The sequence below is a fragment of the Hippopotamus amphibius genome, chromosome 1 (assembly GCF_030028045.1).
Source record: "Hippopotamus amphibius kiboko isolate mHipAmp2 chromosome 1, mHipAmp2.hap2, whole genome shotgun sequence".
NCBI lineage: Eukaryota > Metazoa > Chordata > Mammalia > Artiodactyla > Hippopotamidae > Hippopotamus > Hippopotamus amphibius.
This window is the reverse complement of record NC_080186.1, coordinates 185,874,240-185,896,994: the sequence shown is the minus strand read 5'-3', so window position 1 is coordinate 185,896,994 and position 22,755 is coordinate 185,874,240. Positions and strand designations below refer to the sequence as shown.

The window sequence follows — 22,755 nt, the reverse complement described above, 5'->3', positions numbered from 1 at the left end:
TTCCAAAGGCTATTTTTAATTGTTTAAATTATGCTTTCATAGATTATTCTGTTATTCCATAACTGTAAAAACCTACCTGTGTAAAGAGATCAATGTAGTTTTGAGGGTTAAGTTTTCTTCTACCTGCATAGCTGGATTCTTCTCAGTTGCCTTTTCTGTTGTTAGTTTTATGCTCTACCTTTCATGTTAAGAGGCCTATTTCAGATGTTCATTTTAATGTGACCGACCAACCCTCCTAAATAGCTTTGTGGTCTAACTATGAGGCACCATTTAAGGTGATCAGGCTGAGCCACTTAATCAAGGAACCTCCAATATCAGTATCTTTAGGTGTTTCCTTGTGGGATAGTCAGATCACCTAGACAAGACCCTTCCAATCTCCTATCTGGAGGGAAAAGGCCAGGCTGCCACATTCTGGAAGCTAAGCAGGGGAGGAAGGATGTTTTTCATTATATACACAGGAAATATAAACTCATTTCTGCCACTTTTAATATTCTCTAATCCTGAAGTAGACTGACCACTATAGTAGGCTCTCAGTCTATCAGGTCTGCTAAGTCATACGCCACTTTCACTTCTGCAGTATGGTTTCCAAATTTTGTTGCTCATCTCTTCACTCATTCTTCCTTTTCTCATGGGGTTATGTATTTAAAATTTTCATACTTTACTCTTTTAGTGGAGTAGATGTTTGTGTTCCATCTACTATCTTTAACTAGAAATTTGCATTTCAACAAATTTCTAGAGGATACTAACCACAATCTGAAATGGGGTAAGAAAATGCTTAAGACAGAGAAATCCAATTCCATTCCTATCCCAATCCAGAAAAGCCCCAAATGAAGAAAGGTAAGCTGGAAGATGAGAATGAGAAATAATACTTTTAAAAAGAGTAACAACAAGGTCTATTTATTTAATAGGAGAACATCCACTCTTCTTTCATTTCTTTGAAAGTCAAGAGTTTCTCCTACAAAAGTCTGGGGAAGGAGGACCACCACCCAAGGCTCTTTTCTAACTTTAGCAGATAGGTTTGGGTGTTGGCACCCCAAAGCAAAACTCCTAACACTGGTATTCAAGGGTAAGAGTCAGCTCCCTATCTACTCACATAAAGAGCCTATCAACAAATAAGTCCCTCTACAGCTTCATCTTAAATATGAAACAGCAACCAAAAATCACCCAAAGCCTAAGGAAAATCTAATTTGTGACAAATAAAAAATTAAACACATTAAAAAAAACTGGTTCTGAAGAAAGATAGTGTTGAGCGTATCTCCTGGAACCTTGCAACTGAAAGTGTGAACTGTGGACCACCTGGAAACATAACTGTGAGAAGAGAAACAGACATTTCAGTTACATACTGACTCAGAAAGTTTACTCCCGAATGACGCCCCCAAAGGAAATTACTTTAGAAGGTACACCAGTAAAACAAGAATGCATAGAACATAGGATTCAAGAAAGATGAGACTGGGGACTTCCCTGGTGGTCCAGTGGTTAGGAATCCACCTTCCGGTACTTCCCTGGTGGCACAGTAGTTAAGAATCCATCTGCCAATGCAGGGAACACAGGTTTGACGCCTGGTCTAAAAGATCCCACATGCCGCGGAGCAAGTAAGCCCGTGTGCCACAACTACTGAAGTCCACGTGCTTTAGGGCCCACATGCCGCAACTACTGAGCCTGTGAGCCACAACCACTGAAGACCATGTGCCTAGAGCCCATGCTCCACCAGAAGAGAAGCCACTGCCCTGAGAAGCCCGCACACCACAACAGAGTTGCCCCCACTCACCACAACTAGAGAAAGCCCACATGCAGCAACAAAGACCCAACGCAGCCAAAAATAAATAAATAAATAAATAATCTTAAAAAAAAAAAAAAAAAAGAATCCACCTTCCAACGCAGGTGATGCGGGTTTTTTTTTTCCATTCATGTATTTATTCCACAATTAAAATCAATCATAATTTAAAACCATAACATTTTTAAAAGGTAAAGGAGAATTTGTGTCACATCTATACTAATAAAACAGACATTGGTCTAAAGTGCAACACTAAACAGGTGTTCTCTGTTCCCAAGGTGGAATACATAACAATTATACATAAAATTTCACTAAAGATCTGAGATGACGCAAATAACCCTTTGAAACAAACTGTCCAATGAACAGAGGCACAATGCAAATAATTTCTATTAACATTTTACTGCAAGATGGAAAAATCCCCAAGGTGACTACTAACTCAAAATCTCTCATGTGCCTGGCCTTAGCTTCTGTCTTCCTTTCTCAGTCACATCCAAATCCAGAAGGGCTTTTCCACCCCATGCTTAAAACTCCACCATAAGTCCCCAAGGACCTCAGCACAGACTGGCATTAATGAGCCTGTGTACAACCTTCATTCAGAACCTCCAGGGAAATCAGGAGCCCAAATGCAGAGAGCAGCAGCATTTCTTTAAACGATAGTTTTAACTGTTCAATGAGCTCTGCCAGGCCATGTGCATTTCATAACAAACAAAAATACTATCTTAATTTCTGTTTTTCTTGAAGAATGTTACGTAGTAGGCCATTCAAGTAAAAATGAAAAATTTACGGAAATGAAAAATGAAAATTCAAAGGATTTATGCTAAAAATTTGTTTCTGGGCTGTGATGCCACGTAGAGGGCGATCAGGCAGTAGATGGTCCCTCCCACGGTCAGCGCCATGGTGGTCACGTAAAGCATTTGGTCAGGCAGGCCTCGTTTCAGGTGGATGGGCACACCGTCGGATTTCTAGAAAAACTTCTGCAGCTCTGGAACTTTATTTTTCCCAGCATAATCATATGCAGTAGAATTGGAACTCAGTTTAGTTGGTGTGGCAAATATGATAGGTGGTGCTTCTGTGGAAACCACAGGCCTTAATCTCTGGGGGCTGTAGGCGTCGGAAGCCCACGCTCCCGTCAACTTCTGCGTGAAGCCACTAAACGTATAATACATGTCGCCCGGCGTCCACGGCCCACAGCCACTGCCTGAGCGACCGCCCTAGAGAAGGCTGGTGACACGGGTTTGACGCCTGGTCAGGGTACTAAAATCCCACATGCCGTGGGACAACTAAACCCACATGCCACAACTACTGAGCCCGCGTGCTCTGAAGCCTACACACCACAACTAGAGAGAAGTTCGCGTGACACAACAAAAGACCCTGCATGCCCAACGAAGATCCCACATGCTACAACTAAGAACCAACACAACCAAATAAGTAGATAAACAAATAAATATTTTTTTAAAAAAGAATAGAAAAAGAAAAAAAAAAGAAGAGACACAACCTGAGAGAGTCGGGAAAGGGAATTCTAGTATGCTAGTTTTTTGGCAAGACTAAGAAGCAACTAGTCCAGATTAGACTAGGAGAGTGAAGGTCTCCGACGGCATTCTCAAGGAAAAAAGAATTCTAGAGAATAGCAGATACTAGTATATTGAGGGTAAGACCAAGGACATAATAAAGGTGCAGATGAGGGGGCGATGGGGGACAGCAGTAAGAAACTTTGGGCATGTTGGGGGAGAAGGGTAAATGTACAAGAGAATCACAGTCCAAACGTGAAGCAAAAAGCCAAAATTAGAACAAAAAAGGAGAAAAAACTATTTCAGAATAGCTTGAAGGAATCAGGGAATAATGAACAAAGCATATGCTTCTTTCTCCAAAAGAAAAAATTAAAAGGTATCATTTTCAGCAATTTGCAGAATTTAAGAAAGGAGGGGCTTCCTAGGTGGCGCAGTGATTAAGAATCCGCCTGACAATGCAGGGGACACAGGTTCAATCTCTGCTCCAGGAAAATCCCACATGCCACGGAGCAACTAAGCCTGTGTGCCCCCCCCACCCCCCAAAAAAAAAAAAAAAAAAAAAAAGAAAGGAGAATTCATTTGGACATTCTCTTTCAAGATTCTTATAAAAGGATCTTGACTATGGGCAGATGGAAAAGAAACAAAATTCTAGCCATTGTAGACTTGCCTCTGCTGTGAAAAATCTTTACATAGTCATAAGGTACAACAAATGCCATTATTATTGTTTAGCTTTTGCAATCAGCCAGTAATAAAATGTATAAGACTTCATAGGGTTACAAAATGTAATACTATCAATCTTGATTTTTATTTTAAGTTCACTTGCATAGAAGCTGAGGGAATGGGTAAGAAAGAAATGATGGGGCACTAACTGCCTCATCTTATCAAATACAGACGCGAGACACTGAAGTTCATAAAACAGAGATATAACTTTAAGTATATTAAAGTCACTAAGATAACCAATGGATCGATTTAAAATAGTGGTATAACTGTACTGGAAGTAGGACATGGGCAACAGTAAGTGTAAACTAAGCTCTCACACCTAATAATCTACCAAGGTACACTAAATCCTCAATCTAATATCTACAGTTGATAGAAAATGGTACAAATATACTTTAAAATACTGAAATATCCACCAGAAGAATTGAACACAAAAACGGTAAGTCTGGAGAGCAGAACTGGGATGAAAGGGGTATGGCAAGACACTGTTGCTTTTCATTTTATAAATTCATCTGCACTGTTTTTTCTTTTTTTAAACCTTACAGATGAGTACATTTCTCAATAGTTAAAGGCTAACTTCTTCAAGGAACTTTGTAAGAAAAAGGAAATTTTGATACAGGAAAATTAAACTTCTATGCTTTCATTCTGTGAATGTTTTTGATCTCTTTAAAGAGTTTGTATACACATACATATGTATATTTTATTAGCTAAAATAAAATACTTTCCACAATATTTTGTTATGGGAAAAATTTCTCCACCTCACAAAAATGTCCCCTTTTCTATGTTCCCACAGATAGAAAAAGCATTAGCATAAGGACTGCAATTAATACAAAAATGTTTCAGGTGAACTGAACACTAAAATGGCAAGCTGATGAACACAAATTATTTAATTAACCTACACGATCACCAAAACAGCAGCATTAGCTGTCAGAAAATACCTTTCTCCTTTTAACACTGGAGTGGCCTTACCATTTAATTCTTAAAGGGGCTTATAAAAAAATTCCAAACACTTTTTTAAGAGAAACAACTTACCAAAGTGCAGTTTTCAGTTTTTACTTTAAAAACATGCTTTCCAAATCTTTAATAAGATTACTTAAATAGTACTAAAAAAACTATGTATTTGACTTATAATGTCAAAAATCATGGTGCACCAAAGGCAAATATCACCATAAAATGTTGCTGATTTACTTTTTCACATACACATATATTTTTTATTATAAAGTAATTTTGGTTCACTAAAGCATTTTAGACAAGAGTCTTCCCTTCCTCTCCTCCAATTCCATTTCACCCAGAAGCCACCAGTTTTATCAGTTTGGTGTGTATACTTTTAGACTTTTCCTGTCCATGCACACAAACATACACAAAACATTTAAAAATTTGTTTTAACAAAGGGCATAAAATGACTAGTTATTACTCAGTAGTATATTGTGTACATTTTCAAGACACGAATTTTTTTCTTCAGTTTACTGTTTGCTAATTGCCTTAGGAATTTCTAATGGCTGCTCAGTATTCCTGTAAATAAGCTGTCCCATATTCAACCACCTGAAAAATAACATTTCATGTCTTAGGTTATAAGCTGCCTAATGGTTAAAGGGTCACATCTTGAAATTTTAAGTCTCTTGCTCTAATTTTTCACATAAAAATCACTCTCAAATTTTACATTTCTCCAAAACTTAGCAATATATGGTCAGGGGACTTCCCTGGTGGCACAGTGGTTAAGAATCCGCCTGCCAATGCAGGGGACACAAGTTCGATTCCTGGTCCAGGAAAATCTCATATGCCACAGAGCAACTAAGCCCGTGAGCCACAACTACTGAGCCCACGTGCCACAACTACTGAAGCCCACACACCTAGAGCCCGTGCTCCACAACAAGAGATGCCACCGCAATGAGAAGCCCACACACCGCAACAAAGAGTAGCACCCGCTCACCACAATTAGAGAAAGCCCTCATGCAGCAACGCAGCCAGTAAGTAAATAAACAAGTTTCTTAAAAATATGGTCAATAACTTAAGTAGACAAGATCAGCAGGACTATGTAATTTATCAAAATAACACAAAACAAAAGAACCTCTTAAAGATACTGATTATAAGTGAAACTGGAGAAAATCTAAAGGGAGTAGTAAAAACAAGAGTCAAGACCAAACTTATAAATCAAGAGGTACTTAAAAAAGAAATACAGAAAAAAACTTTTTCAACTTAAGTTTTATTTTTATAGAAAATAAACATAAATTGTTAAGTGTAAAATTTTCTGGAAGAGCCCACAATCAAAAGCCAGAATTGTTAACATCAAAAATCTTTAAATTAATCAACAAAGATATAATAAACATTAATTTGAAAAATGGTATTAGTTTTAAAACCTGAAGTTTTAAGAAATGGTTACAGTATTTGGTTTTAAAATGGAGCAGGAGCCCTCCCAGGGAAAGACATCCCCACCCCCTATCATTCACCTCTTATTTATAGAAAGTTTTAGCCTCCTAGGCTAAATTTGATTCAGAGAAGCAAATGCAGAAAAGGAAAGCAGTCTAGCATGACAAAATAATAATGGCTTAGCCATAAAACAAAGTCAAGGGCCTTTAGTTCCTCCTCAAGGCCTATAGATAATATCCTGAGCCATGTCCTAAAGTTGTTTTGCAGAAGCTAAAACCCCTACCAGGTGGAAGAAGTCAACTGCATGCTAACCACCAGCAAGCGGATCTCAGACCCTTGGAAAGCAGGTTGGTAATTTGAGATTCCTAAAATACCACCCCGTTACCTCACCACCAACCAATCAGAAGGATGTCCAGGAGCTGATGACTCACCCAGGACCCTTTCCCTCATCTTGCCTTTAAAAACCCTTCCCTGAAAGCGACTGGGGAGTTTGTCTTTTGAACATGAACTGCCCATTCTTCCTTGCATGGCCCAGCAATAAATGCAGTACTTCCCTTCATGACAACCCCTGTCAGTATAGCCTTTGCTGCATGTCAGGCGAGTAAACCCAAGTTTCATTCTGTAACAGTTTCACTATTAGTTTATTAAGTAGCTAGCCCTAATGTTTAAACACATTATCTTTACAGAGCCAAAACAGCAACTGCAAAAAAATTCTTAAAAGAAAAAAAGAAAATTTTCTTTATTCCAAAAGATTTGTATAAAATAGCTTAAATACACTAACTAGAAAACCAACTAAGAATCTTTATTTAACACTTAACAGATGTTTAACATAAAGTCTGCAAAACTCAACACCATTATTTTTAAGATTACACACATAAAATCAATCACCTTCATAATACTGATATGACTTCTTTAAATGATGTAATCCTCCATAATACACAAAATAAACCCAATACTAACGGGACGATTAGTTTAGATGCCTGTAAAAGGTATAAGATTACCCATCTTTTCTAAATCACCTGTATCCCTATTAATTCATACATAACTACTGTTCACCTTTCCAAATACTACTCATTTAATTTCTCTAACTATAAAATGTACATCCTCTAAAAAATCTTGGAAACATGAGAAAAATAAAAATCATAATCCCACTCCTGGTATATGTTCTTCCACTAATTTATCTGACAGACATCAAATCTCTTTTTTTGTTAAGAATAATAAGTGCATTTTTGCTTAAGAAAAATGATCAGAGAAAATGAGTGCCGGGACTTCCCTGGTGGAGCAGTGATTAAGAATTCGCCTCCCCATGCAGGTGACATGGGTTTGATCCATGGTCTGGGAAGATACCACATGCCGCGGAGCAACTAAGCCCGTACGTCACAACTACTGAGCCGGTGCTCTAGTGCCCAAGAGCCACAACTACTGAGCCCACAAGCCACAACTACTGAAACCTGCATGACTAGAGGCTGTGCTCTGCAACAACAGAAGCCACTGCACTGAGAAGCCCGCGCACGGCAACAACGAGTAGCCCGTAGCCCCTGCTAGCTGCAACTAGAGAAAGCCTGCGTGCAGCAACGAAGACCCAATGCAACTAATACATGAGTGCCTTTTAAGTGGTTCATTTGAGTCTATCGTATTCCAAAAGTTATAATCATACCATCACTAAAGAAGTACAATGACGTTAATTCTTAGTGGTTGCAGAATTACTCTATTTATCTACATGTACTTTCCTCTTGTGAGGATGTAACAATAGACTTGACTTTTTTCATCCACCTGTGTAGGAAAAAAAAAAAGCACAGGCGTTGGAGAGAAAAAGGCCTAGGTTTCAAATCTTGATTTTCTAAATTAAGATGAATGTGACCTTGTGTAAATTACAACCTGAGTCTGTCTGGAAAAAACTGCACCTACCAAATAGGGCGGTTTCGAGGATTAAATGATACATGTGAAGAGAGCAGCCAGTGCCTGCCTGGCAACTCAGTAGTAACTCCACAAATATTAGTTCTTCCTTTCCCATTAAAAAAGGCATAAATGTGACACAACTACTAAAAGTCAGGCTTTTAGACATAAATACAGTGAAATGTGGTTATTTTAATCAGAGCTTTTACTCATTTGTAATTTATTTCACAACCCACTTACACCGGCGACAACTCTGGGTATTACTACACCAGAAATATTTCCTTTCCCTTAAGTAAAATTTTAAGTCCATCTCATACTTGCTTGGCTATCTGAAATTATAGCCAACAAGAGATAAGATCGCAGAAATTTCCTCTTGTAAAAGTACACCTGGAGTTAAAACCCAGCGGTTGAGAATTTCCTTTAAAAAGGATAATTAAGAGATGGGGGGGGGAACAACACCAAACTTTTTTTCCCACTTTCATTGATAAGTTTGGGGATGATCGAGAGAGTAATTCTTCACAGCAATTTACAGAGAACGCCACAGATGTGAAAGAATACCCGGGGGGGGGGGGGGGAGGGAATGTAAATTTGAAAATTGCTCCCTGCTTAGGTCCGAGAACATGGGATTCCAAGACTTAAAATCTTGGGGTCTTTCAACAGAATTGGGGAATGAGACGGAGGGAGGAGGGGGTAAAACGTCTGTAAAAGCCAGAGAGCCAGGAAAAGCAACGGGAGGGGGGAGGGGCAGCCCCCAAATGCCAAGGATCCAGGTTTGGAGAAGCGGCTTCGCTTGCGAGGAAAACAAAATAGTTGGAGAACTAAGAAAATGAGGAAATTCCAGCGCTGCGCGAGGAGGAATGTAGGGAGGCGTGAGAAACAGGGAGGTTGCGGCGGAAAGAGAGGGATGGTGTCGTCCGAGATAAGGGCAGACGGGAAAAGGGAGCAGCGGCCGGGCCGAAAAGCCCCAACAACGATGTGGGCCGGGGGAGGAGACGCGGAGGCCTCCGGGGTCGCGGAAACTGAGAGAAAAAGAGCAGGGGACCACAGGGGACCGGGGCGCCGCGGTACCTGCAGAGATCGTCCAGGACGCTGCCGGGAATCTCCACCCGTTTGGTCTCCATGATGAGGACCCGCAGCAGGAGCAGTGCATCCCGGCTCCGCACGGCCGGGGACCGAGGGTACGGCACTGAGACTCCGGCTTGCCGGAGAGCAGGCAGCTGCAGCGGCGGCTCCAACGAAAACCAGACGGGGAAGGGGCGGGATTCGCTCACTTCCGTCCGGTTTCCTCAGCCCGGGACCCCGAGGCTGGGCCGAGGCGCGGGGCGGAGCCCCGGGAGCCACGCCCATGCTCTGCTTGAAAGGCCCAATGGGAAGCTGGAGAACCTGGAGCCTCAGCAAACTAAGCCAATGAGACGTTTGTTTATTGGTCCGTCGGCTCCAATCCGTCTTCAAGCAGCTCAGTTGCTACTCAGAAAACCAACTTCCCGCCGCCTTGGACTGGGCCTTGGGGCGGACAGGCGCATGCGCACCCGGTCCCCTGTGCACTACTAGGAAGTCTAGCGTGCTCAGGTCTTCCTTCTAGGTCCCGAGATCGATAACCACGTGGTCTCCACGGCATCTCGGTGGCTGAGCAGGCGCTCCGACCTCTGCACTGTAGAGCCCGTTGGCGCATTCGAAATGACTGTGCATGCGTGGTTCCTGTCACCAGATATCCCGCATACGCACTCACCGCCGCCCGCAGCACCCCCAGGCCAAGGGCTGCGTCTCCTTTGACTACAGACCCCCGAAAGGAGTTGTCATTTTTGTGGTGGCCCACCTCGTTCACTCTGCGCGCACCCAGCCCTGACTGTGAAGACAAGGGACTTTATCCCAGTACTTGACACCCTGTAAGATCTCAGAAAATATGAATTGATTGACCCAGAACGCGGGAATCTGCATTGCACCTCCTGCACGCTCACACCACTCCAAATGGCTAGTCCTCATTCATTCCACATCTTGCTTGACGCAGTCCAATCCATTCGGGATCCAGAAACTCTGGATCCATGCATTTTTCAACTTGCTCCTTTTATATCAGACCCACAAGCCCACACTCACCTGCTCAGTCTTGAGTTTAGTCCATTCTACAATTTAATCTCCCATCTTTTCTCTTAATTTCTGTTAAAATGCCCACTGTCTTTACATCAGGTTCGCATTATTTCTCCTCACTAGTGGAAGAATTGCCTAACCAGTACCTCCTTCGCCTCCATTCTTAGACTGTACAACTGCCCAAGTTTTATTTGATATGAACAAGTTACTAACTTTTCAGCTTCTGATAGCACCCCTACATCAGCTCTGATGTATATTCAAGCCTAAACTTGAGATAGGAGCCCTCTTACCATCTATTTTACTCTCCTATTTTCCATCTTTGTCTTTCTGCTTTTTATTGGAAGATTCTTCAAGTTTATTTTCCAGCCATCTACAGTTTTTACTTTTCTAGAATTTTCTTTTGTTCTTCAAATGTCTCTTTTGGCTGGTGTCATACCCTTGCTTGCTAGATCCCATATCCCTATGAGGGTATTAATACATTTTAAAAGTTTTCTTCTTCACGAATAGTCTTTTATTCCTCTCAGTTGCTTTTTCCTATTAATTTGGTCTCCACCTATCATATTAGAAGTTTTCTGGTGGTCCTCAACTATTCACTCATACTTCAAAGTATGGAACTAAAAAATTGGAGTCAAGTGCTATAAAAGCTGATTGGAAGCTCCCAGCATGTGGGTTGGACTTGTTTCCTGAGAGCTTCACAGTAGGATGATCTGGCGGGGCCTCTGGCTGGGAACACATGGCATCAGTATCTGTAGGTCATTCTTTCCAGCTGGTCAAATTCCCTAAAGAGAAAATCCTTTCAGGCCAAACTGGAAATATTCTAGTTGTCAAGTAGGGAAGCACAGGCTGGAGCATTCTGTTTGCGCTATTCAGTCCTCCCTGCCACAGTACAAGTCTAGTTTGGGTTTCCTAAGAAACAGGCCCTCAGACAAGAATTTGAGTGCAAGTAGTTTATTTGGGAGGTGACAGTGGGAAAGACTGGTGGCAGAGCAGAGAACTGAGTCAAGGAAGGGAAGAAAGCCAATGAAAGGATTATTATCAACAAAGTTAGCACTGTGGGTTAACTGGAGCTAGTCCCGCTGGAGAACTTTGAAGGCCAGTATGAAACACACCTCAGAGTTATCCTACTCAAGGGGTGAGAAAGACGGAATATTTATATACTAACTTGCATCAGCTATTGGTTGAGGGCTGCCCTTGGGGTCAGCACCCCAGCCTGCCACATGGGCAGCAAGGCTGGCTGTGGTGACCAGAAAAAGCCCTCAAGTAAAGCCGTCATCAGGTGGAAAAAGATAATTACATGGTGACCAGATGCTAGCACCTGAATGTTGTTGGGCTGCAGCATGCAAGCTTGCAAGCCTTGTAGTTGCCCAGCCTCAAGACCAAAGAAGAAACCCGGAGAAGCAACAGAAACATCAATGGTATATTGGACAGGAGGATCTTACACAAAGGGTCCTGGAGCAACCCTACCATGTGCAGCAGATAGCAGGCAGGACATGGCAGGTGGCGAAGGAGGCTACCATTTATAGAAGGAATTGACATCAGGTGAGCTCATCAGTTACCAGTGACTAATTAAGGCCTATAATTAAGAGGATTGGACAGTCATGTGAGTGAAGCAGGGACTGATTAAGCAGGGGATGTATAGAAAGCAAGAGAACAGCCACTTTGAATGGCCTGACCATACAGATGTCTAGGCAGCTTAGTGTAATGGATTGGTGGATGAAGGTGAGCCCCTTCAGCAGTCCTGTCCTGCTGGGTGTGCATTCTATCCATCCTACTGTAACAAGCAGAACCCCACGAGGCCTTCCTTGGATAGCACTCGCCCCATGTCTTCTACCTGCCTCTTGTCTGTAGAAAAATTTTAGCCAAAGAATAAATTTAGTCAGAGAAGTAAGAAAATGCAAAAGAAACGAAAAATAGTCAAACAAAACAAAATAAAAATACTTTAGCCATTAAAGTCAAGGATCTTTACTTCCTCCTCAAGAGCTACAAGATAATATTCCGAGCCATATCCTTTGAGCTGTTTTGTAGATAATGAAACCCTCATCAGGTGGAAAAAGTTAACTACATGATGACCAGACTGTAGCAATGACATTAGCTGCTCTATCTTACACAGTTCTGAGAACTGACCTCAAAGAAATGGGAACAAACCAACCCTGGAACTGAAGATTAACTGTACTTAGAACAAGATGACACTCATCAGACCACTGCATGACCAATTTTAAGATGATTGTCAGAGCCGACTGTGCTCTTCTGCACGTGGCCCCCTCTCTCCACCTGTACACCCCTGAAACTCCCCTTTAAAAGCCCTTGCCCCCTGATCGGCAGTTGGGAATTGGCTTTTGGACATGAGCCCACCTTCTCCCCAGGTTGCCAGCCTCCTAAATAAAGCAGTCTTTCCTTTCCTACCCACAGTTGTCGCTCGAATACTGGCTTTCAAGCTGCAAGCAGATGAACCTGAGTTCAGTTAACACTAACTGAATTTCTATTCTGTGTCTGGGGGACACCTTGGTGGCTATTTTTCTTAGTTGTCCACTTGTAGCTCAAGTCTGGATTTTAGAGTACTCTAAATGATGGCAGTGAAACAATGGTGGAAGGAAAAGTGGTGTTTACCCCCAAGGGGCCAATGGCATTAAAAACAATCAGGTTATTAGCCCCAATGAAGAACCTGGAGGAAGTCTTTCCGCTCCCTTATTTCTTTATAGTCTTCCAGCTCAGGGGTGGCTACAATTCCTTTTTTGGCTTTAGGGGCCAGGAAGTCCCAAAACTCTGTCACAGTGCTAAGTCAATCTCCCCCACAAAGAATTCCAGCGATATCTGAGGGCAAACATCTTCCAAGTTAATTTCCTGCCCATTCTCCATCTCACCCCTGCTTCCTCTCACACACATTTCTAGGAGCTGGGCTAGTGCACAGTGGAGCCCTTATAGCAGCCCTCTGAGCCATAACTTCCAAAGAACCCAGGGCCCCATTCAAACCCAAGTGTCCACAGGCCCCAGCAGCCTGTGGCTTGAGAGAGGAAAATAAATTGGAGTTTGGAGTTAGGAAAAGGAAGATGCTAGCATTCTTAACTTACAATACTGATATGATTTTTAAATAATTGAGTTGATCAAAACCTTTATAGTTTTAAAATATGCTACCTCATTTAGCCTTTATAACTACATGGGATAGGCAGATAGCGATTAATAAGGCTTATAAAGATTAAGTGACTTATAAAGATTAAATGATTAAATCACTGTATGTAATGGAGCCAGGGCTAGAATTCAGGTCTTCTGAACCCATCAGCAGGAATTCTGCTTCAAGGAGAATGACACAATAATAATTATTAATATCTGTGCAGCACATTATAGTATAAAATTATTTTCAAATACAATAATCCTCACAACAAAATTAATTGTTGTGGAATTCTAAAAAATACTTAACATGCTCTACTGTTATTATCAATCACATTCCCTTGTTGCCTTCATACTATGCTTCCTCAATGTGAGTTTTTTTCAATCCATTTTTCCCTCTCCCCCACTATACCATAAGTTACAAGAAAGCAGGGATCTTTTCTATGTTGTTCATAGAATCCCCAGTGCTTAGAATGTCTCCATCACATTGTAGGTACTCTATAAACATTTGCTAATTAAGAATAGGCGAATGAGTAAGTTATCACCAAATATGTGCTGAGATTACTGAGGAAGAAATGACAAGATGCGAAATCTTATCATGAGTAAGTGTGAATCTCTTTTAAAAAAAGTGAACCTCTGCTTAGAAATCTGTTGGAAAGGATGAACTCATTCTAGCTCAAATGGTTTTTGTTACTTTCACTGAAGAATTCTAATTAATGCAGAGTTCATTGCTCTCTCTTTCTCTATGTATGTGTGTGTATGTGTATATACACATGCATCATATATATTATATAAATGTATGTAATATATTATATAAATATATAAAATATAATATACAATAACATAATAAATATGTAATACATATCTATGTACATAAAACATAAATATATGTATAATTATTATATATATAAAAAAAAACTCTAGACTCTAGAACTCCAGATTATCTTCCCTTACTTTTGCCCTCTCCTTCCTGCTCCACTATCATGTCTAACTCCCATGCTCTGATAAGTCTGCCCAGAATTGAAAGAGGCGGTTGAAAGGGGGAAAATAAAGTCTTCAGGCCCAAATAAAAAAGTGGCAAATAGCTACTCTACTGGTAAATAACCTTCTTTTGCATGAGGAACAGCTCAGGAAAAAGAAAATTTTCAGGCTTTTTCTTTTTTAGACACAATTTAATTTTTTTAAAATCAGATATATAATCTCTAAAACAGTTCGAATTTTCTTATTAATTCCCTGTCACTGATGAAGGGATTTTTTTTGTTTTCATAAAATTTCAGATACTACATTACTAACAGGCACTAATTACTGTGTTAATTCTTTGAATAAATTTCGTTGTTGAGTAAGCATGCTGGAGGCTTAGTTTTTCTTTCTTTAACTGACCTTGTAAGCATTTTAATTGGGAAAAGCTGTTTATCTCATAGCATCTCATAATGAATTCTTCAAAAGAAGACATTTTGTAGAAACAACAGCATACAAATCCCAAGTACTTCTCCAATCACTCATTATTAAAATAATCAGCTTAGTTGGGCGCCATCACCCTGTTCCACATTAACACAGGGCTCATCGTCCCCAGCTGGTCCGTTACTCTCCGGACAGGGCCCCACCTGTGACAGGCCTGCGTCGTCCCAACTGTTCCCAGAGCATACAAGGAAACCAGAATCCAAAACACCAAAAGTCGCTACTACAATAAAAATTAATGAAAAGGGGAGGCGGGGGGGGACTTCCTTGGTGGTCCAGTGGTTAGGACTCCACACTTACAATGCAGGGGGTGTGGGCTTGAGCCCTGGTGGGGGGAACTAAGATCCCGTGCCGCCTGGTAGACCCAAAAAAATGACAAAAAAGTTTAAAAAGTAAAAAAACAAACGAGAAAACAAAAAACCCACCAAAAGTCTGTTTTGTCTCTACCAGCAGAGGGTGTCCATTCCTTCTTCCCATTTTTAAAGTTGATGTCGTACTGCCTCCTTATGTTTTCAGCACAAGAGCAGGACTTGGAAAACTGAGCCTTTTGCCATACATTGAACCCCACTTCTTTTTTTTTTTTTTCTCTTCTTTCTTTTTTTTTTTGACCAGGCTGCAAAGCACACAGGATCTTAGTTCCCCAACCAGGCATTGAACCTGCCCCCACCCCCTGCAGTGGGAGCATGGAGTCTTAACCAGTGGACCACCAGGGAAGTCCCTAGGACTCCACTCCTAATGACTTCAGGTAATTATATTATTATTTGGTTAAAAGATTCAGATCTCTGAAAAAACCCTTTCCCACATAAGGAAACCTCTCCCTTAAAGTTGGCCTTCTCTTCTCCATTCTATAGTCATTGCAGCACCTCCAAATTGTGATATAATCATTCTCTACATTCATTTTATGCTGTATTCTATTCTAACAAATTACCAGACTTGGTGGCTTAAACAATATAAATTTATTATCTTACAGTTCTGTAGGTTAAAAGCCCAACACAGATCCCACTGGGCTAAAATCAAGATGTTGCTAAGGCTGTGTTCCCAACTGGTAGCTCTAAGGGAGAGTAAGCTTCTTTGTCTTTTCCAGCCTCTAGAGACCACCTGCTTTCTTTGGCTCATGCTTCCTTTCCTCCCCTCCCAAGCCGGCAATATTTAATTGATTCCTTCTTACATCACATTGCTCTGACCCTCTTTCATAGTCTCATGTCCCTGTGACTCACTCCTGCTTCCTCTTCCATTTTTAAGTACTCCTGTGATTGCATTGGGCCCAACTGGATAATTCAGGGCAACCTCCCTATCTTAAAGCCAGCTGATTAGCAACCTTAATTCCCTTTTCCATTAATATAACATAATCACAGGTTCCAAGGATTAGGATGGACATTTTGGGGGGCATTATTCGCTTGTCACACTGTATAGATATCCTTGCTTTATAGCTTTTCTCTATGCCTACCCACCCCCTCACTTCCACTTCCAGGAATCACTGACAATTTTTTTTTTTTGGCCCCACCAACATGCGAGATCTTAGTTCCCTGACCAGGGATGGAACCTGCACCCCCTGCAGTGGAAGCATTGAAGTCTTAACCACTGGACTGCCAGGGAAGTCCCCACTGACAATTTTTTATGGTGCCTGGAAATTGCTAGTTTTAGTAAATTAAAATTATGGAGTTTCAGCTCCTTTGCTCATTGTACATAGGATCACCCAGTTTAAAAACAGCCTTTATTTAAGGGTAAAATAATGGCTGGGATTTGCTTTAAAATAATCCACCAGGGGAAAAAGATGCAAGGCAAATAGATAAAACAAGGTAAGCAAAAGGGTCGTAATTGTTGAAGTTTAATTATATTCTTTTTAAATATACATATATATATATAGTATATATATTTGAAAATATACATATTTTTTCAGAAGTTCATAATTTAAAAATTGAGACTTTTTTGGGACTTCCCTAGTGGTCCTGTGGTTAAGACTCCATGCTTTCATTGCAGGGGGCCCAGATTCAATCCCTGGTCAGGGGAACTAAGATCTCACATGCCAAGTGGCACAGCCAAAAAAAAATTGAGACTTTCTTACTGAGAATTCAATTGACTTCTCTTCTTGTTTTTTTTTTTTGTTTTTTTGTTTTTTTTTTACTATTTGAGAGGGAAAAAATTGATAAGAATAGTCAAAACTGCATACTAAATATATCCCTATTAAATGCACTAATTGGAAATGCAACTGACTTAAAAAAAACTTTGAGATATAATTTACAATGAGATGCTGCTGACTTTTATAACATTAACCTTTTTTTTTTTTTGAGAAAATTGGAGATCCATATCTAGCTATAAGAAGAGAGCTCTGATATACCCTTCACCCAGTTTCCCACAATGGTAACATCTTGCAAAACGATAACAGGATATCACAACCAGGAGATTCACATGGATAGTCAAGACACACATTTTCATCACACATTTCATCAGGATCCTTCATGATGCCTTTTTATAACCAGCATTTCCTGTGTAGGTGACGTGTATTTATTGTACATTCCAAATGAAGACACTTTCATCCATTTTACATGCCTTCCTCTCAGCTTTTGCTTAGGAACTTATTGGCAGTTGCTTAAAATCACCAAAACCTACTTTTCAGAGCTGTCAAACACACTGCCCGATATAATCCTAAAACTGAACTGACCAAATTTTAGGAACCACAGATAGACTAGCAAAATATGAGCTCAAATAAGGGATTGAGAGCAGTGCACAGAATAGCAGAGAGGCATCCTGGAACTCCAGCATCAAAACAGCATGGTAGGGAGGCGGGGCTGCCAGGGTAAGCACCTGGATGGCCAGAAGTCATTAACCATGTGACAGAAACTGCTCCTGCCAGCTACCTCCTCTTTCCTTTCAGTTAAAGGGCTCATTTAGGAATGTAAGTTGGTGCAGCCACTATGGAAAACAGTATGGAGGTTCCCACTCCAGCAATCCCACTCCTGGGCATATATCTGGACAAATCTATAATTCAAAAAGATATATGCACCCCTATGTTCATAGCAGCACTATTCACCACAGCCAAAACATGGGGACAACTTAAATGTCCATCAGCAGAGGAATGGATAAAAAAGATGTGGTACATATGTACAGTGGAACACTACTCAACCATAAAAAAGAATGAAATAATGCCATTTGCAGCAACATGGATGGACCTAAAGATGATCATACTAAGTGAGGTAAGTCAACAAGAGAAACGCAAATACCATATGATATCATTTATATGTGGAATCTAAAATATGACATAAATGAACTTATCTATTGGGTAGGCCAAAAAGTTCACTGGGGCTTTTCCGTTACGGAAAAACCTGAATGAACTTTTTGGCCAGCCCAATACAAAACAGAAACAGACTCATGGACAAACAGAACCGAATCACTTTGCTATACACCAGAAATTAACACAACATTGTAAAGCAACTATACTTCGATTAAAAAAATAAAAATAAAATAAATAAATAAATGTATCTGCCTTTAAAAGTCTACATCTCCCTGTAGAGAACAAACATATGGACACCGAGTGGGGAAAGTGGGGGGTGGGGGTGGGGCGGGGGTGGGAATTGGGAGATTGCATTACTAATAAGAAAAAAAATATCAAATTGTACACAAATACATGCAGTTTACTGTATGTCAATTATATCTCAATAAAAGTTTTTTTTTTAAATTAAAAAAAATAAAAGCCTACATCTCCTGGCCCCTCTCACAGCTATATGTGAGTAGATGGAGAAACTACATTTGGCCAAGAAAGGTAGTCTAGGACTTCAGGAAAGTCTCTAAAAGAAAGTGGCAAGCTCTTCTTTACTCCTTCCTGTGGCCAACAGCTGGCCCTCTGGTCAGAGAAGTAAAATAGAAGATGCTGTGGACTCTGATGACCTTGGATCCACAAAACCAGGCCTGGAGTACCTATCTGCAGATTTACTTTACTGAGAGAAGGAGAGAGAGAGAAAGAGAAAGCGTAAGAGAGAAGGAGGGAGGGAGAGGGGGAGAGGGAGGGAGAGGGGGGGGAGAGGGAGGGAGAGAGGGACGAAGAGAGGGAAAGAGGGACGGAGGGAGAGAGAGGGAGAAGGAGAGGGAGAGGCAGGGAGAGGAAGAGAGAGAGAGGTAAACTTCTGTGTTTTGTAAGCTATGATACTGGGCTTTTTTCTCTTACATGCAGACAGTAATCCAAACTTACATAAGCAATCGTCTCTCTATCTAGAGGCAAAGGATGTTCTCATTTGAGGCTTGAGACTGCTCTTTTGATTTGGGGGGTGGGGGGGGAACCACTTCAATAGGCTTTTTGATCATATAAAATTAAAGGCCTGAAATGATTACAGACAGAAGAGTTTGAGACAGTTGGGAGGTAACCAGCTCTGTGGAATGATGCAAAATTTTCTCTTCCTTTGAGTAGAGTTGAGGCTCTGCAGAAAGAAGGTTACTATCTTGGAGGAAGGGATAAGGAGAAGAAAGGAAAGACTGATTCTCTTTTTAGAAGAAAAACAAAAGGGTATAGCTGAGGGCCTGACCCTGGGTAGGGTTTAAGTTCAGGATTCCCACATCCATCATCTATTCTCTCAAAGATGCTCCTTTCACCAGGGACCTAACGAGAGTGATAGCCAGTGGCGCAGCCTTCTGTAGAGATGGATCTGGGAGTCAGGATATCAGTATACATTAATTTTAAAGTAGGTTTTTTTTTTCTGCGCTGTAATTCTCCTTGCTTTTGTCCAAGTGTAGTGAGCATCTGTCTCTTCTTTCCTTTTCATCCTTTTTTTTTTTTCTTTTCAGCATCCATTTTCCCTCTGGTAACATGAAGCTGTTTCCTTCAGGAGCAACTCATCCTTGTGTTTTGGGAGGGTTTGATTTCTTACCCCCAACCCCTTCACCCTAGCCCCAATCTCCAAGAGCCTTTGTCACAGTAAGTAGTTAAGGGATAAGCTAGGAATACAAGTCATGCTCAATAAACCCAATATTATGACATTTGGGAGGCTTAGTGGGAAAGGAATGCCTTTTTTTCTGCTCTGCTTGCTAAAGTGCTCAGAACATAAGCCTAGAGATTCTGTGCCTTCTGTGCTACCGCTCAAGAGAACCTGCCTGAGGCTGAAGCCAAAACAAAGGAAACAGGGCACAAGAGGAAAAGAAACCAATTTCTGATCACATTGTTTGAACCATGGAATCCAACGGAGGTTTGAACTACATGTACCCCCCGGATTTTTCATTACTTTAGCGAACACAGTCTCTTTTACTGACAGTGGTGGTGGTGTTCTTTAAAACCAGTTTGAGTTGAGTGTCTGTCTCTTGCCGTCCGAGTACTGACTGACACACTAAGTCTGGTCTTCCTGTGTTTTGGGGAATCAAGGAAAAGTGTGTGCCTACATCTGGAGTGTATGTTTATTAGGGGAGAAAAGCAGCATGAAAAAAAAGTTGTGAGAGCATGAAAAGATTGGCAGGAATGGAGCAGCAGTCCAAAAGCAAGAGGGTGACCTTGGGGATGGAGATGAAAGCTTAAACCCTCTAGTTTGGCACTCAACAAGAATGACTTCTGAAACCTGCAGAGCTTGGGAACACTCCAATTATACTAATAAAGTCAATATATCATGAATGAAATATGATATCCGCAAAAACTGTCTCATAGGTCCAAGTGGGAGTAGCTGAATCAGATGGTTGGCTAATATTATTCACATCTCCAAAAAAAACAGTGAGCCAACAAGGCATAGAGAGGAAAATCTGAAAGAGATCTAAGATGCAGAATTTGGCACTGCCTCTCCCAGTCCCACAGAGTGGAGACACACTGAGTAGCCAGTTTGACCATCTGCTTGGCAGTTCTTCCACGTAATGGCTCTGATAAGACCTTTAACCTTTAAAAATTACTCAACTTAAGTGCCATTTCAATTCAACCTTCTTCAAGCAACTTTAATATTATAATTTTACGCCCTGTGTAGCCTTCCATCAGCGCTGTCAAGGCTGATGCAAGGCCATGCAAAGGAAAGGGGGCAAGTTTAGATTAAAACCATCTGAGAGCATGCAACATCAAACTGCAGCAGGAGGCCAAGTCCAAAGACCAGGTCTGGAGGGTCCTAAACAGAACCAGAGTTTGGGGAAAGGGTGTGAAATTGGAAGGCAGTGTTGGGTGAGGGGGCTACATACTTTCTGAGTCAGAGACAGAGTAATAATAGATCAGGTTGGAAATGAACAAAGATTTGGTAATCGTTCTAATCAAACTAGAGGGCCTGCATCTGGCCTTTGTTGGCTTGGGCTCTGAGATGTAGGGCTGGTTAAAAGATAGGGCCCACAGCACTTGGTCTTAATTTTTGCATGATAGAAGGCCCCCTGCCCACTAGGGGCCAAATCCACATTTTCATTAGTGTTGGAAATACCATTTTAGGAACTTAGTCCTTTGTCCTTATGCTTTAGTCCTTTGCCCTTATGCTTTTTCCCTTCTAAGAATGCAAATGTCCATGAAGAGCATTCATACATTGAACTTTATCGCTCATATAGACATTCTCATTGAGAATTATCTTTTTTTAAGCAAAAATTAAGTGCCTTCTGTTTTACTTCTTAAAAGAGCTTCATTGTTCTTACTAGTAAACAACTTTCTAAAACTTAATTTTCCTAACTTTGAATATGAAAAATTCATGCAAATCGATCAAGGACTCACCCTGGGAATAAATAATGTATGCAATTTTTAATGCTGGAAAAGTCCAAGCTGTGATGTCATTAACATGCAAAAATAGATTGTTAATTTCTGTACACCTGCCCGTACATATTATTATTTTCATAACAGTGGGGTATGTGAACCATAAATTTATAGTTTCTAGCATTACATGTTTCAAAGATTATCTGCCTCTAGCTTTTGAGTGCCATTTCTTCAGGGGTATATGTTTGGGAAAGAATTGCAAATAATGACCAGCAGGCAGACTGCCAGGTTTCAAAAGAACTGGTTTGGCCTTGTATCAGTACCTACATTAAAGTCTGTTTATTAAATTTTCTACAGAAGAGAATTTGCATTGCTAAACTTGGCATGCACAGCATGCATCCCTAATTTAGGTAAAATACCCATTCTGCCAGAAATCCATAATTAGAAAACAACCATAAAAGCTATACAAAAGCATATGTTAGTTTTTACGAATGTAATGGTTTATTTGCAGAGCATCAGCCCACTCAATACAGGTGCTATGAGCATTATGAATTATTGAATGAATCATTGCTCACTTCCCCTACTTTGCTTTTGCCCCCAGTCTGGCTTACCTCCACTCTCTTCCCTTTTTCCCAATAATCCATTTCCCTTACTCTGAGCAAGTTAACAACCTCTGTGTGTCCTTGCATGCCTTCTCCCTACTCTTTTTTTCTTTTCCTTTTTTTTTTCTTGCCCATGCTGCATGGCACGTGGGATCTTAGTTCCCTGACCAGGGATCGAACCCGTGCCCCCTGCAGTGGGGGTGCAGATTCCTAGCCACTGGACCACCAAGGAATTCCCTCCCTATTCTCTCTGTCTCTCTTTTTTTTTTTTTAATATTTATTTATTTATTTGTCTGCGCTGGGTCTTAGTTGTGGGATGAGGGATCTTTGAGACATGCAGGATCCTTTAATTGCGGCATGCAGGATCTTTAGTTGCAGCATGTGGGATCAGGTTCCTTGACCAGGGATTGAACCCAGGCCCCCTGCACTGAGAGGGCGGAGTCTTAGCCACTGGACCACCAGGAAAGTCCCCTTCCCTACTCTTTTAATTAGACAAACATATATACATGGGGATTTCCTCCTCATGGTCTTACAAAATAAAGGAGGGTTATAACATTTTTAAAATTTTCTTTCTTAGTAAAAATATTTGGGGGCTTCCTAGGTGGTGCAGTGGTTAAG

At 40.9% G+C, this 22,755-nt stretch overlaps 2 protein-coding genes across 2 annotated transcripts in view; both read right to left on the bottom strand.

Moving 5' to 3' along the window:
• DCP2 (decapping mRNA 2) overlaps positions 1–22,755 on the bottom strand; it is a 74,545-nt gene that overhangs the window by 38,526 nt on the left and 13,264 nt on the right. The gene's annotated exons all lie outside the window — the stretch shown is intronic.
• LOC130854790 (cytochrome c oxidase subunit 7A-related protein, mitochondrial-like) lies at positions 2,615–3,018 on the bottom strand. Its single transcript, XM_057737640.1, has one exon. It carries the CDS (start codon positions 2,938–2,940, stop codon positions 2,737–2,739), a length of 204 nt encoding a protein of 67 aa, XP_057593623.1. The 5' UTR covers positions 2,941–3,018; the 3' UTR covers positions 2,615–2,736.

Bases quoted from the DNA above. Each gene is read 5' to 3' on its own strand.
- LOC130854790 (XM_057737640.1), bottom strand. From the start codon at position 2,940: ATGTATTATACGTTTAGTGGCTTCACGCAGAAGTTGACGGGAGCGTGG.